This window comes from Schistocerca americana, chromosome 2, assembly GCF_021461395.2.
Source record: "Schistocerca americana isolate TAMUIC-IGC-003095 chromosome 2, iqSchAmer2.1, whole genome shotgun sequence".
NCBI lineage: Eukaryota > Metazoa > Arthropoda > Insecta > Orthoptera > Acrididae > Schistocerca > Schistocerca americana.
This window is the reverse complement of record NC_060120.1, coordinates 655,923,145-655,939,067: the sequence shown is the minus strand read 5'-3', so window position 1 is coordinate 655,939,067 and position 15,923 is coordinate 655,923,145. Positions and strand designations below refer to the sequence as shown.

The following is a 15,923-nucleotide window of genomic DNA, read 5'->3' as shown; positions in this document are numbered from 1 at the left end:
AACGGCGACCCGTAGTAACATGGACACCACAACACAGTAATGGATGGAGATCCGTCCTCATCCGTGGTCGTTCAGCTGACCCGCAGAACTGACGAAAGTAAGTCGGCACTGGGATGCGGGCATCTCACTCGATGGCATTACAGAGGTCCTCTTAGAGTAGAGATCGGGTAACACGGGAACTACATACGCACAAGCTGAACATTGGAGTCGGCTGCGAGGGACCATAATCGAACAAACGGATGCACATGATCAGACTTTCGATTAGTCACCGGTGACAGACTATGACAAGTATATCTGGGGCCACGCTTAATCGCATGTAATCTTCATGCTCGCGAGAATCCCTACAGCACCTGCCTGAACGTACGTCTGTTATGCTAAGGCGATTATCGCCGTGTTAGAACCGTGCCATGGACATTTCCCAATGTGTACCACTACTCATCATTCCGTATAGTCTTTTTCCGCTCCAATAGCGTTCTTCCTGAGTCTGAACTATCTTTGATCGCTGTTTCTCGGACTGCAAATTTAAAAATGTGACGCCTTTGCTACCTAGAACATCCCTTATGTAGCATACCAGTTAGGAATAAAGTCTACGTCATCTTTATTCTAGATGCACTTGGTATTATATCTTTTAGTATGAAGTCGACCAGCCTTTTACACTTTTACCACTAAGTTGTTTGATAAATAATTGAACTCGAACACAGATTTGTCAGTTTTGATGGGTTACACTATATAAGCTACTGAAGATGGTTTCATAGTCTAAACAGTGCGGTAATGAAAACAAAATAAAAGGGAAATTTTTATCCATCCATTGGCAGTCAATGTGGCGAATACACGCTGCGTAGTCTGATAGACTTTATACCAATTAGGTTCCTTTCGGAGTATACCAATTAGGTTCCTTTCGGAGTATACCAATTAGGTTCCTTTCGGAGCATTCTGATGCATTAGCTCCATACTCAACAATCATACGCAAACGTTCGCTCGACGAAAGATCCGTACCCAAAGACTGGAAAGTTGCACAGGTCACACCAATATTCAAGAAACGTAGTAGGAGTAATCCACTAAATTACAGGCTCATATTGTTAACGTCGATATGCAGCAGGCTTTTAGAACATATATTGTGTTCGAACGTAATGAATTATCTCGAAGAAAACGCTCTATTGAGACACAGTCAACATGGGTTTTAGAAGACATCGTTCTTGTGAAACAAAACTAGCTCTTTATTCGAATGAAGTGCTGAATTCTATTGACAAGGGATTTCAGATCCATTCCGTATTTCTGGATTTCCGGAAGGCTTTTGACACTGTACCACACAAGCGGCTCGTAGTGAAATTGCGTGCTTATGGAATATCGTCTCAGTTATGCGACTGAATCTGTGATATCCTGTCAGACAGGTCACAGGTCGTTGTAATTGACGGAAAGTCATCGAGTAAAACAGAAGTGATTTAAGGCGTTCCCCAAGGTAGTGTTATAGGCCCTTTGCTGTTCCTTATCTGTATAAACGATTTGGGAGGCAATCTGAGCAGCCGTCTTCGGTTGTTTGCAGATGACGCTGTCGTTTATCGACTAATGAAGTCATCAGAAGATCAGAACAAACTGCAAAACGATTTAGAAAAAGTATCTGAATGGTGCGAAAAGTGGCAGTTGTCCCTAAATAACGAAAAGTGTGAGGTCATCCACATGAGTGCGAGAAGGAACTCGTTAAACTTCGGTTACACGATAAATCAGTCTAATCTAAAAGCCGTAAATTCAACTAAATACCTACGAATTACAATTACGAACAATTCAAATTGGAAGGAACACATAGAAAATGTTGTGGGGAAGGCTAACCAAAGACTGCGTTTCATTGACAGGACACTTAGAAAATGTAACAGACCTACTAAGGAGCCTGCCTACACTACGCTTGTCCGTCCTCTTTTAGAATACTGTTGCGCGGTGTGGGATCTTTACCAGATAGGACTGACTGAATACATCGAAAAAGTTCAAAGAAAGGCAGCACGTTTTGTATTATCGTGAAATATGGGAGAGAGTATCACAGAAATAATACAGGATTTGGGATGGACATCATTAAAAGAAGGGCGTTTTTCGTTGCGACAGAATCTTCTCACAAAATTCCAATCACCAACTTTCTCCTCCGAATGCGAAAATATTTTGTTGACACCGACTTACGTAGGGAGGAACGATCACTAAGATAAAATAAGGGAAATCAGAGCTCTTACGGAAAGATATAGGTGTTCATTCTTTCCGCGCGCTATACGAGATTCGTATAATAGAGAACTGTCAAGGTGGTTCGATGAACCCTCTGCCAGGCACTTAAATGTGATTTGCAGAGTATCCATGTAGATGTAGATATCAGGAAATATTTGCATGAATAAACGAATAAATAAGATGTTGGCGAGCGGCTGCTGGAGCAAACTTAGTGCTACATTCTAAAATGGAAACGACGCACCACAAAGGAATTGTCCGAATGGAAAAGAAATAGGTAGATATAAAGTACATGTACATAGAAACGAATTATTACAATCACAGAAAAACAGGTAATCTATTCAAGATAAAGAGCTTAACAAACTGAGCAAGTCAGTAATGCGCTGACCCTTATGCAAGCAGTTATTCAGTTTGTAATTAGTTCAGAGAGTTGCTGGCTGTCCTCCTGAGGTATACTGTGCCACATTCTGTCCAATTGGCGCGTTAGATTGTAAAAATCTTGAGATGGTTAAAGGGCCCAGCCAATAACGTTCCGAACGTTCTCAACTGATGAGACATCCCGAAACTTTTCTGACCTACGCAGGGTTTGGCAAACACTAAGACAAGCAGCAGAAACTCTCGCCGTATGAAGACAGGTATTATGTTACTGAAATGTAAGCGCAGGAGGGCTTCACAAAAACGCAATGAAACGGATTAGAATATCATCGACGTACCGCTGCGCCGCAAGGGTGTAGGGGATGACAACCAAAAAGGTCCTGCTATAAGAAGAAGTGGACCACAGACCATCTCACCCCAGGTTGTTGGGCCGCATGGCGGGCTACAGTCAGGCTGGTATCCCAGTGTTATCACTGCTGTCTGGTGCGACTCCAGACACGTCTTCGCTGGTCATGGAGCCTCATTTCGAAGAGTCACTGACTCATCATTACAGACAATTCCACTCGAGTCGCTGCTGACAGGGGTGGAATACTAACCTGACTTTCGTCCGTCATACACCCAACAACCACCAATGATGGTCTGGGGTGTCACTTCTTTTCACAGCAGGACCACTTTAGTTGTCATCCCCTACACCCTTAGAGCGCAGCAGTACATCGACGATATTTTACGCCCCGTTTAGTTGCCCGTTATGTCAAGCCATTCTGGGCTTACCGCCTGCACATGGCGAGAATTTCTGCTGCTTGTCTTCGTGCCTGCCAAACTCTACATTGTCTAACAAGGTATATTTTTTACATAGATTGTTTGATACCGATAACTGTACATCATTTTTCTTACTGAGTGACTTGAATGAATACCTGTTCACATGAGTACTGGTGGCTCACCTGTGACAGCAGATGAGACTCAGGGTGCAGGTTGAGCTGGTAGGAGGCTGCGGTCGGCGGACTGGGGTCCCAGTTGAGCACCAACTGGGGGACGTGCAGCCGGTCGCAGATGGAGCGCACGATGTCTGTGGAGGCGCTCTGCGAGGGGCCGATGATACCCGCCACGCCCTGCTCCATCAGCCTGCACACTGCCGACAGGACTTCACCTTCTTCATCCTCTAACAATGAAGTTCACTTCGAGCATTTCAAAGATAAATAATACACTACTGCCCATTAAAATTGATACACCGCGAAGATGACGTCCTACAGACGCGAAATTTAACCGACAGGAAGAAGATGCTGTCATATGCAAATGATTAGCTTTTCAGAGCTTTCACACAAGGTTGGAGCCGTAGCGACACCTACAACGTGCTGACACGAGGAAAGTTTCCAACCGATTTCTCATACACAAACAGCAGTTGACCGGCGTTGCCTGGTGAAACGTTGTTGTGATGCCTCGTGTAAGGAGGAGAAATGCGTACCATCACGTTTCCGACTTTGATAAAGGTCGGATTGTAGTATATCGCGATTGCGGTTTATCGTATCGCGACGTTGGTGCTCGCGTTGGTCGAGATCCAATGACTGTGAGCACAATATGGAATCGGAGGGTTCAGGAGGGTAATAAGGAACGCCGTGCTGGATCCCAACGGCCTGGTATCACTAGCAGTCGAGATGACAAGCATCTTATCCACATGGCTGTAACGGATCGCGCAACCACGTCTCGATCCCTGAGTCAACAGATGGGGACGTTTGCAAGACAACAACCATCTGCACGAACAGTTCGACGACGTTTACAGCAGCATGGACTATCAGCTCGGAGACCATGGCTGCGGTTACCCTTGACGCTGCATCACACACAGTAGCGCCTGCGATGGTGTAATCAACGACGAACCTGTGTCCACGAATGGCAAAACGTCATTTTTTCGGATGAATCCAGGTTCCGTTTACAGCATCATGATGGTCGCATCCGTGTTTGGCGATATCGCGGTGAACGCACATTGGAAGCGTGTATTCCTCATCATCATACTGGCGTATCACCTGGCGTGATGTTATGGGGTGCCACTGGTTACACGTCTCGGTCACCTCTTGTTCGCATTGACGGCACTTTGAACAGTGGACGTTACATTTCAGATGTGTTACGACCCGTGGCTCTACCCTTCATTCGATCCCTGCGGAACCCTACATTTCAGCAGGATAATGCACGACTGCATGTTGCAGGCGCTGTACGGGCCTTTCTGGATACAGAAAATGTTCGACTGCCGCCCTGGCCAGCACATGCTCCAGGTCTCTCACCAACTGAAAACGTCTAGTCAATGGTGGCCTTGCAACTGGCTCGTCACAATACGCTAGTCACTGCTCTTGATGAACTATGGTATCGTGTTTATCATCTGCATTTCTTCTTGGTGCAGCAAGTTTAATGGCCAGTAGTGTACTTGTATCCTCTGCCCTAAACGAGACGTTTATAGGCGTATTTTAGTTCTGTGTTCTACCTGGTGAGTAAATTAAGCTTTTCAGTTATTTCTAAAGCCTTTTAAGACATCGCGTTTCTATGTTTTCTGAGACCAGTGGTTCGAAAAATGTTCGTAAATAACGTATAGTCTCTTACATGTAATCGTCATCCTCAAGATCATCATGCGTCGTGGGTACTGACCTCCTAGAGACATTTCCACAGATTACAGCCTTCATATATACGCATCCATGTTGCAACAACACATTTTCTAACGTTGTACAAACATGCATTCCACTTGCGCGTTCTCTCGGTCTTTTCTTATCTGTTGTTGTTGTGGTCTTCAGTCCTGAGACAGGTTTGATGCAGGTCTCTAGGCTATTCTATTCTGTGCAAGCTTCTTCATCTCCCAGTACCTACTGCAACCTAGATCCTTCTGAATCTGCTTAGTGTATTCATCTCTTGGTCTCCCTCTACGATTTTTATCCTCCACGATTCCAAATGGTTCAAATGGCTCTGAGTACTACGGGACTTAACAGCTGAGGTCATCAGTCCCCTAGAACTTAGAACTACTTAAACCTAACTAACTTAAGGACATCACACACATCCATGCCCAAGGCAGGATTCGAACCTCCGACTGTAGCAGTCGCGCGGTACCGGACTGCCGGACTGAAGCGCCTAGAATAGCTCGGCCACCGCGGCCGGCTCCACGCTTCCCTCCAATACTAAATTGATCACCTTGATGCCTCAGAAAATGTCTTACGAACCGTTCCCTTCTTCTAGTCAAGTTATGCCATAAACCCCTCTTCTCCCCAATTCTATTCAATATCTCCTCATTAGTTATGTGATCTACCCATTTAATCTTCAGCATTCTTCTGTAGCACCAATTTCGAAAGCTATTTTCTTCTTGTTCAAACTATTTATCGTCCATGTTTCACTTCCATATATGGCTACTCTCCATACAGATACTTTCAGATACGACTTCGTGACACTTTCTTATCTATAGAAATCAATAAAAGAAACTTCTTTGCCTGTCTACCGTCCACTCCACCACCACATGCCCCCAACCTCAATTTCTCTTTCATTGCAGAGATAATTGTCTTCCTGTCCAATCTGACACCTGTCCCGTCTGATAGTTTTCATACCACTCCTAGTAATTCTGTAATTTATAACGCTTACGGTGCGTTTCTATATCTGGATAGTGTAAAGCATTTTCTCTCGGACACCGTGCGCAGCATATTCGTATCGCTTCAGACTAAAAGACACGAAGTTCCACTGTACTCAGAGATGAAGAAATTCTCTACTAGTTGACTAGTTGAATTTATAGAGTCCCGACTAGCATGAACGCCTGTATTTCAGCTGTTGACATTTGTTATTACTTACCTTCAAAAACACAAGTTATCAATTGTAAATAAATGCTAGGCGATTGAGGTAATTTTGACGTATATTCGAATAAAAAAAACAGTTTTATAGACATTATTCCTCGAATTTGTTAGCCTATTTTTAAAAGTTATAAATTTGTCAATTTAGGCACTCACAAGCAAGCTGTTCTATTTTTAGATCCTGCAGTATATCAGGGAAAGAATAGGTGTGTTGTCGCTCGTTAGGTTGGTGGAGAGACTGACTGATGAATGTTTCATTATCGCCTCCTCTAGTGGTACCACTAAGTAAGGTGAACCGACTGGATAAGAAGACCAAAGAAAGGCTTGCAGTTGACTGTGTTTCAATTATTCTTCTCTGCAACGAGTTTATGGGACGAGGAGCTCCTTCTGAGTCAGTTCAAGAAAGTGCTCCCATTGGTTATTTTTTCATTTCCTTGATATTATTGTAGTAACTGGATGGCTACAGCATAGGGGGGGCTGTGGCTCTGAAACAGCTGATGCCAAGTGCAAAATGAACAAATATGTAAGTGAGAGAAAGAGGGAAAATGTTGTGCAGATGCTGAATACGCAAAGATGATGAAAATAGGGCATGTATCGAAGTCGATTCCCTGAAACGTTGGTCGTGAAGACAATGTTGGACGCTGGCCAGTTGTGTTTGACAAGGGAGGTGGATGCAAGATGTCGAACTGCAAGGGAGGTCCATCAGTTATCTGCCAGAAGCGTAATTTTATTTTCTGAATCGATAAGAAAAGGAACTGTTTTCTGGATTTCCTCAAAGAACAAAAACTGTGAAGGTCAAAAGGTTCAAATCCTTAAATATTTTAATGTCACGTTAGTATATATGTAATTATTTGCAGCCCGCATCTCGTGGTCGTGCGGTAGCGTTCTCGCTTCCCACGCCCGGGTTCCCGGGTTCGATTCCCGGCGGGGTCAGGGATTTTCTCTGCCTCGTGATGGCTGGGTGTTGTGTGCTGTCCTTAGGTTAGTTAGGTTTAAGTAGTTCTAAGTTCTAGGGGACTGATGACCATAGATGTTAAGTCCCATAGTGCTCAGAGCCATTTGAACCATTTTTTTGAATTATTTGCAAGCAAAAAGTTAATCCTTAAGTGCCTAAAGTAACAAATATGTAACGCTGAAAATATAATATATAAAAATAACTTAATGCATTTTTATTAATATATTTTTATTGTGGCCCTAAAGTAACTCAAATATAGCACTTAGATTTTTTTTCTTTATTGCTTCACAATTCTGTCCATACAGGGTTGTCACATACTGCTAGCTGAGCAACCTTCGGTATTTAAGGGTTTTCGCTTTAACTGTCCTTGTTTCACTGCCATGTGTAAAAATGAATAATACACATTGATTGTGAACTTTTCCTAACTGATCAGAAACTCTTTGGAAAGCTTTGTTAAGATCTGCAGTTCAGGCGGCCTCCGCCTGTCGCCACTGCCACAACCACCTGCATTACCACTTTGTTTATAATACCATCATCAGTGACAATCCACGTCCTCTTATCTATGACGTCATTTTCAATACATCATTTCTTTTGGAACGGTAACAGCCATTGAAACGAAGAGGTCAATCATAATATACTTCCCACAATGTTCACCATCTACAAACGTCTCCAAACGATATGAATCTATTGTGCCATGTTCAAAAGCATTATCAAAACGTTACGTATAAGGTGGAAGTTCTAGTATTTCTACATCTAAAACACATCAGCTTCGTCATTACCAAAAACACTTAGTCACACACACACACACACACACACACACACACACACACACACACACACACACATACAATGTTTACATGAATTTAAAGGTTAAATAGCACTCGTGAACTTATACAATTCAATCACTGTACTATACTTTGTGTAACTCAACTAAATGTTTCCACATCTAAATTGTTTCACGTACCACATGATGTCCGCCAAGTGTCCCAACGTTAATTCATGCCTGCAAAAATACATAAACTTCATCAGCAACACAACATTTACGTCAGTGTTATACCCACGCGTAAAATATCCAAATTCAAGCCTAAAACTTTACTGAAACCATGAACTTAAATGCCAGGGTGCCTTCTCCACGCCTGAATTGTCATAAAATACATATGGGTGGAAATAATAATAATAATAATAAATGCCGAATAGGTCGTCGTCGTTTCATTTTAGGCGTAAATGAGGCTACGTTAAAAAACACACGTGACCAAGCCTGTAACTGCACAAAACACATGCTCGTTAAAATACTAGCAAGCAGTGTTACCTTACAAAAACAAGTTTGAATTAGTGTCAGCACTGGAAGAATGCAGTTATTTCATCTCAGACTAGCACTTGCAACCTACGTCCTCAATTATTTGCTGGGTGTATTCCAATCTCTGTGTTCCTCTACTGTGTTTACCCTCTACAGCTCCCTCTAGTACCATGGAAGTCATTCCCTCACGACTTAACAGATATCATTCTGTTCCTTCTCCTTATTAGTGTTTTCCATATATTCCTTTCCGATTCCGCGCAGAACATCTTCATTCCTTGCCTCATCAGTCCATCTGTTTTTCAACATTCGTCTGTAGCACCACATCTCAAATGCTTTGATTCCCTTCTGCTCCAGTTTTCCCACAGTGTTTCACTGTGCTCCAAACCTACATTCTCAGAAATTTTTTCCTCAAATTAAGGAGTATATTTGATACTAGTAGACTTCTCTTGGCCAGGAATGCCCTTTTTGCCATTGCTAGTCGGCTTTTGATGTCCTTCTTGCTCATTCCGCCATTGTTTACTTTGCTGCCCAGGTAGTAGAATTCTTCCTGGCCACCAATCCTGATGTTAAGTTCCTCGCTGTTCTCATTTCTGCTCCTTCTCATTACTTTTGTATTTCTTCGATTTACTCTCAGTTCTTATTCTGTACTCATTAGCCTGTTTATTCCGTTCAGCTGATCATTTAATTCTTCTTCACTGTCAGTCAGGATAGAAATGTCATCAGCGAATTGAATCATTGATATCCTTTCATCTTGAATTTTAATTCCACTACTGAATCTTCCTCTTATTTTCATCATTGCTTCTTCAATGTACGTATTGAAAAGTAGGGGCAAAAGACTACATCACTATCTTACACCCTCTTTCATCTGAGTACTTTGTCCCTGGTCGTCCATTCTTATTATTCCCTCTTGGCTCTCCCTATAGCTTAACCCTACTTTTCTCAGAATTTCGAACATGTTGCACCATTTTACATTGTCGAACGCTTTTTCCAGGTCGATAAACCTTATTAATGTGTCTTAATTTTTCTTTAGTCTTTCTTCCGTTATCAACTGCAACTTCAGAATTGTCTCTCTCGTGCCTCTATTTTTCCTAAAGCCAAACACATTGGCATGTAACGTATCTTCAGTTTTATTTTCTATTCCTCTGTATATTATTCTTGTCAGCAACTTAGACGCATGAGCTGATAAGCTGATTGTGCGATAATTCTCGCTCTTTTCAGCTCTAGCAGTCTTCGGAATTATGTGGATGAGCCGGCCGAAGTGGCCGCGCGGTTCTGGCGCTGCAGTCTGGAACCGCGAGACCGCTACGGTCGCAGGTTCGAATCCTGCCTCGGGCATGGATGTGTGTGATGTCCTTAGGTTAGTTAGGTTTAACTAGTTCTGAGTTCTAGGGGACTAATGACCTCAGCAGTTGAGTCCCATAGTGCTCAGAGCCATTTGAACCATTTGAATTATGTGGATGATATTTTTCCGAAAATCAGATGGTATGTCGCCAGACTCATACATTCTATACACCAACGTGAATAGTCGTTTAGTTGCCACTTCCCACGACGATTTTAGCAATTCTGATGGAATGTTATCCATCCCTTCTGCCTTATTTGATCTTAAGTCCTTCAAAGCTCTTTTAAATTCAGATTCTAATACTGTATCTCCTATCTCTTCTAAATCGACTCCTGTTACTTATTCTATCACATCACACAACTTATTCCCCTCGTAGAGGCCTTCAGTCTTCTCTTTCCACCTATCCGCTCTCTCCTCTGCATTCAACAGTGAAATTCCCGTTGCACTCTTCATGTTCCCACCCTTGCTTTTCATTTCAGTTATTTTGACTTTCCTTTAAGCCGAGTAAGTCCTTCCGACAATCATTTCTTTTTAGATTTCCTCACATTTTCCATGCGGCCATTTCGTCTTAGCTTCCCTGCACTTCCTATATATTTCATTCCTCAGTGAGTTGTATTCTGTATTCCTGATTTTACATCAACATTTTTGTACTTCCTTCGTTCATCGATCAATTGAAGTATTTCTTCTGTTACCCATAGTTACTTTCTATGTACCTATATTTTATTTCCAACTTCCGTGATCGCCTATTTTTGAGATGTCCGTTTCCCTTCAATTGTTCTGCCTACTGAGCAAATTTTTGTGCAGTATCTACAGCCTCAGAGAACTTCAAGCATATCTCATCATTCCTTAGTACTTCCGTATCCACTTCTTTGCGTATTTATTTTTCCTGACTAATTTCTTAAACTTCAGCCTACTCTTCATCACTACTGCATTGTGATCGGAATCTATATCTGCTCCTGGGTACGCCTTACAATCCACTATCTGATTTCGGAATTTCTGCCTGATCATGATGCAATCTAACTGAAATCTCCCCGTATCACCCGGCCTTTTACAAGTGTACCTGCTCCTGGTGATTCTAGAACAGACTATTGGCTGAATGAGAGTTTCACTCTGCAGCGGAGTGTGCGCTGATATGAAACTTCCTGGCAGATTAAAACTGTGTGCCGGACCGAGACTCGAACTCGGGACCTTTGCCTTTCGCGTGCAAGTGTTCTACCAACTGAGCTACCCAAGCACGACTCACGCCTCGTCCTCACAGCTTTACTTCTGCCAGTACCTCGCCTCCTACCTTCCAAACTTTACAGAAGCTCTCCTGCGAACCTTGCAGAACTAGCACTCCTGAAAGAAAGGATATTGCGGAGACATGGCTTAGCCACAGCCTAGGGGATGTTTCCAGAATGAGATTTTCATTTTGCAGCGGAGTGTGCGCTGATATGAAACATTCCCTAGGCTGTGGCTAAGCCATGTCCAGAATGAGATTTTCACTCTGCAGCGGAGTGTGCGCTGATATGAAACATCCCCTAGGCTGTGGCTAAGTCATGTCTCCGCAATATCCTTTCTTTCAGGAGTGCTAGTTCTGCAAGGTTCGCAGGAGAGCTTCTGTAAAGTTTGGAAGGTAGGAGGCGAGGTACTGGCAGAAGTAAAGCTGTGAGGACGGGGCGTGAGCCGTTCTTGGGTAGCTCAGTTGGTAGAACACTTGCCCGCGAAAGGCAATGGTCCCGAATTCGAGTCTCGGCCCGGCACATAGTTTTAAACTGCCAGGAAGTTTCAGACTATTGGCTATTAATAGCTGAAATTTATTACAGAACTCAATTAGTCTTTCTCCTCTGTCATTCCTCGTCCCAAGCCCATATTCTTCTGTAACCTTTTGTTCAGCTCCTTCCTCTGCAACTGCATTCCAGTCTCCCATGACTATTAGATTTTCATCTCCCTTTACGTATTGTATTACCCTTTCAATATCCTCATATACTTTCTCTATCTCTTCATCTTCAGTTTGCGACGTCGGCATATATATCTGAACTATAGTTGTTCATGTTGGCTCGCTGTCTGTTATGATGAAAACAGCGCTATCACTGAACTGTTCACGGTAACACACTCTCTGTCCCTTTTTCCTATTCATTACAAATCCTATTCCCGTTATACCATTTTCTACTGCTGCTGATATTGCCCTTTACTCATCTGTCCATAAATCCTTATCTTCTTTCCATTTCACTTCACTTACTCCTACTGTATCTAGTCTGAACCTTTGAATTTCCCATTTCACATTTTCTAGCTTCCCTATCACGTTCAAGCTTCTGACTTTCTACGCCCCGACTTGTAGAACGTTATTCACCCATTGGTTATTCAATCTTTTTCTCATGGTCATCTCCCCTTTGGCAGTCCCCTACCGGAGATCAGAACAGGGGACTATTTCGGAATCTTTTGCTAATGGAGAGATCGTCATGACACTTCTTCAGTTATAGGCCACATGTCCTGCGGATATACGCCTTGCAACCTCTTGCCGTTCATCATTGCTGATTCTTTCGCCTTTAGGGGCAGTTTCCCATCCAAAAGACAAGAGAGTGCTCTGTACCTCTGTCCGCTCCTCCGCCCTCTTGGACAAGGCCGTTGGCAGAATGAGGGAGCGTGACTTCCTACGCCCGAAGTCTTCGGCGGCCATTCTTGATTACTAATCAAAATTTAAGCGGAGGCGGGCTTTTAACCCTGGACCGAGGTCGCTTTGATTACTATTAGTAACTGATTGCCACATTTCTAATTCTACATCTAAATTGGTCTGTAACTGTACAAAACGCTCATAGCATGCTAAGTAGGCAGCTGGCGTTTCATCGTAGTCCCTAAATGAAGTATCAACGAAAACAATGCTGAACAAGCAACTTTTTAAGGGGAGAAGAGCATACTAACATGCCCAAAGTTTATGTCAAACGCCACAACGCAATTTTCATGTTTGAGATACCCATCAAATGGTATAACTTACAGTATTTTCAAGTATTGCAGAGAAGTTACAGCAAAAATTCCCCAAAACAAATATAACACCTGTAAATAATGTTGCACTAAATACAATGATGTCACTTCCAACCACAGAGAATGAAGTCAGTAAAACAATTCAAAAACTACAAAATAAAAAGTCAGTAGGCTTAGATGAAGTACCAGTGTGTGTACTGAAATAATGCACAGGGATTATACAAGGCCCCTTAACAAATATAACAAATGAATCTTTCACATCAAGGACATATCCAGAGCAGTTCAAACAGACAAGAGTTGTACCTTTGCTTAAGAAAGGTAATGCAGAAGACATAGAAAATTACCGGCTCATTTCCCTGCTGTCAGCATTCTCAAAAATAATACAAGCAATTATGAAAGACAGATTAATGAATTACCTGATTAAATTCAATCTTTTAAGCGAATCACAATTTGTTTTCCGAAGTGGCAAAAATATGGAGTCAGCCATAGTAGAATTAACAAAAGTTGTACTTGATGCTCTTGATAAAGATGAGTGTGTCACAGGCATATTTTTGGATCTATCTAAGGCGTTTGATACAGTCGACCACAAGACTCTATTAAATAAATTAGAAGCATTAGGAATAAGAGGAGTAGCTAGTGACTGGTTTCGATCATACCTAACAGATAGGGTACAAAGAGTAGAGATAACACATACTTCAAATAGGTCCAAACATTTAGTAAAACACTTATCAGAAACAAAATACATTAATATAGGGGTTCCGCAAGGTAGCATATTAGGACCGATACTGTGCCTGATATACATCAATGATTTTTCCCAGTAGTGCTACTAAGCCGTAAGACACAGGCTGGCAGACAAAATGATTAATGAACTACAGCAATATTATGGGGTGCCCATTAGAAATAATACTGAGGATTTGTTGGAAATGAAGCAGGCAGTATGGGCTACCTTCTTCCACAGACTGTCAACTGGTGAAAAAGCAGTACACCACCTTTGCCCTCCTGTACCTGATTCATGGTGCAATTACCGCAATGCCCAGTACTCAGAGTTCATACAGCCATAAACATTCCATCCTAGCACCAGTCATGGATATCACAAAAACTATTTACAGAGACATTGCAAATCCTGAATTACTGAAGAAGTGTCTGCATGGTCTGACTCAAAATCCGAATAAGTCGTACAGTAATCTTATATGGACTCGCTTACCAAAAAATATTGTTGTTGGAATGAAGACACTAAAGTGGGGGTCAGACATGCTGTTATTGATTTTAATGATGCCAACATTGGTAGGGTGAAAGTGCTACAGCGTATGGGAATTAATCCTGGTGCAAACTTCCTCAGAGAACTTGAACGGATGGACAAGGTTCGCATTGATAAAGCAGAGTATGCAGCACAGTTCGCCACTAAGGAGTCCAGAAAGAAGAAAAGAAGAACAAACTTGGAAAAAGTCAAGAGAATGATATGCAGTATGGTGCATGGTGCTTCTGAGTGACTAAAAATAAAAAAAAGCATATATTGAGTTACAGAAGCCGTTCCTGAAAATTTACATTTTCTGTTGCATTTTCCCCTAAATCCAAAAAACCGCTTCGAGTAGCGTATTCAGATTTTCAGGGAGTAATAATGTACATATCCTGAGTCTACTGAACTAAAAGAAGAACATAATGTAATGTATAGTTAAAATTACTTAGGAAAACGTACAAAAAAGTACAGAAAATTTTAACTGTGTAATTAAAAATTGTATTTCCGAAAGCAGTGGCTGAAATGAAATTACTGTAGTTCAGTAGACTCATAACATACAGTTTAATGTTCTGTAAAAGTTTCATGTCAATGGCTACAGTGGTTCCTGAAATACGGGGAAGCCAGGTCACTAAATTTAATATTGTCGGGATAGGGCGTTCCAACTCCCATTTATTGGGCAGGTAGATTAGAAAACTTAAAAAGGGAAATGGATAGGTCGAAGTCAGATGTAGTGGGAATTAGTGAAGTTTGGTGGCAAGAGGAACAGGGATTCTGGTCAGGTAAATTCAGGGTTATAAATGGAAAATCAAATGTGGGTAATGCAGAAGTGGCTTTCATTACGAATAAAAAAAATAGGAATTCGGGAACTTACTATGAACAGCATAGTGAACGCATTATCGTAACGAAGATAGGCACGAAACCCATGCCTACTACAGTAGTACAAGTTTATATGCCAACTAGCTCCTCAGGTGATGAAGAGATTGAAGAAATGTATGATGAAATGAAAGAAATTATTCAGATAGTTGAATGAGACGAAAATTTAATTGTGATGGGAGACTGTAAATCGACAGTAAGAAAAGGAAGAGAAGGAAAACTAGCAGGTGAATATGGATTCCGGGAATGGAATGAAAGAGGGAGCCACCTGACAGAATTTTGCACAGAGTATAATTTAATCATCGCTAGCACTTGGTTTAAGAATCATAAAAGAAGGTTACGTACCGGACGGTTTCAGATTGGTTCTATAATGGTAATACAAAGATTTAGAAACCAGATTTTAAATTTTAAGAAGTTTCAAGGCGGAGATACGAATTCTGACCCAATTTATTGTTTATAAAATGTAGATTAAAACTGGAGAAACTGCAAAAATCTAGGAAATTGAAGAGGTTCACATGGAACCAGGGGTTATTGAGAGTTTCAAATGGGGCTCTACACAACGGTTGGCTAAACAGGGTAAAGGAATGGGTAGCTTTAAGAGATGAAAAAGTGACGGCAGCAGTGGATCAAATAAGTAAAAGGACAAGGTCAAGTAGAAATCCTTGGATAACACAATATTCCGTTTACTCGATGAAAGGAGAAAATATAAAAATACAGCAAATGAAGCAAGCGAAAGGGAATACAAACATTAAAAAAATAGATTTACAAGCAGTGCAAACGAGTATGTATAGGGCTTACACAAGGGAGATGTAGTCGAAGTCAATTTAATTGAAAGGGAAGTGGACGTAGATAAAGATCAAATGGGAGATACGATA

At 41.8% G+C, this 15,923-nt stretch overlaps 1 protein-coding gene across 1 annotated transcript in view; it reads right to left on the bottom strand.

Moving 5' to 3' along the window:
* LOC124594290 (glutamate receptor ionotropic, kainate 2-like) overlaps nucleotides 1-15,923 on the bottom strand; it is a 285,982-nt gene that overhangs the window by 191,688 nt on the left and 78,371 nt on the right. The window contains exon 4 of the mRNA XM_047132653.1: nucleotides 3,519-3,706. Coding sequence (XP_046988609.1) covers nucleotides 3,519-3,706 — 188 coding nt within the window. The remainder of the gene's footprint in view (nucleotides 1-3,518; nucleotides 3,707-15,923) is intronic.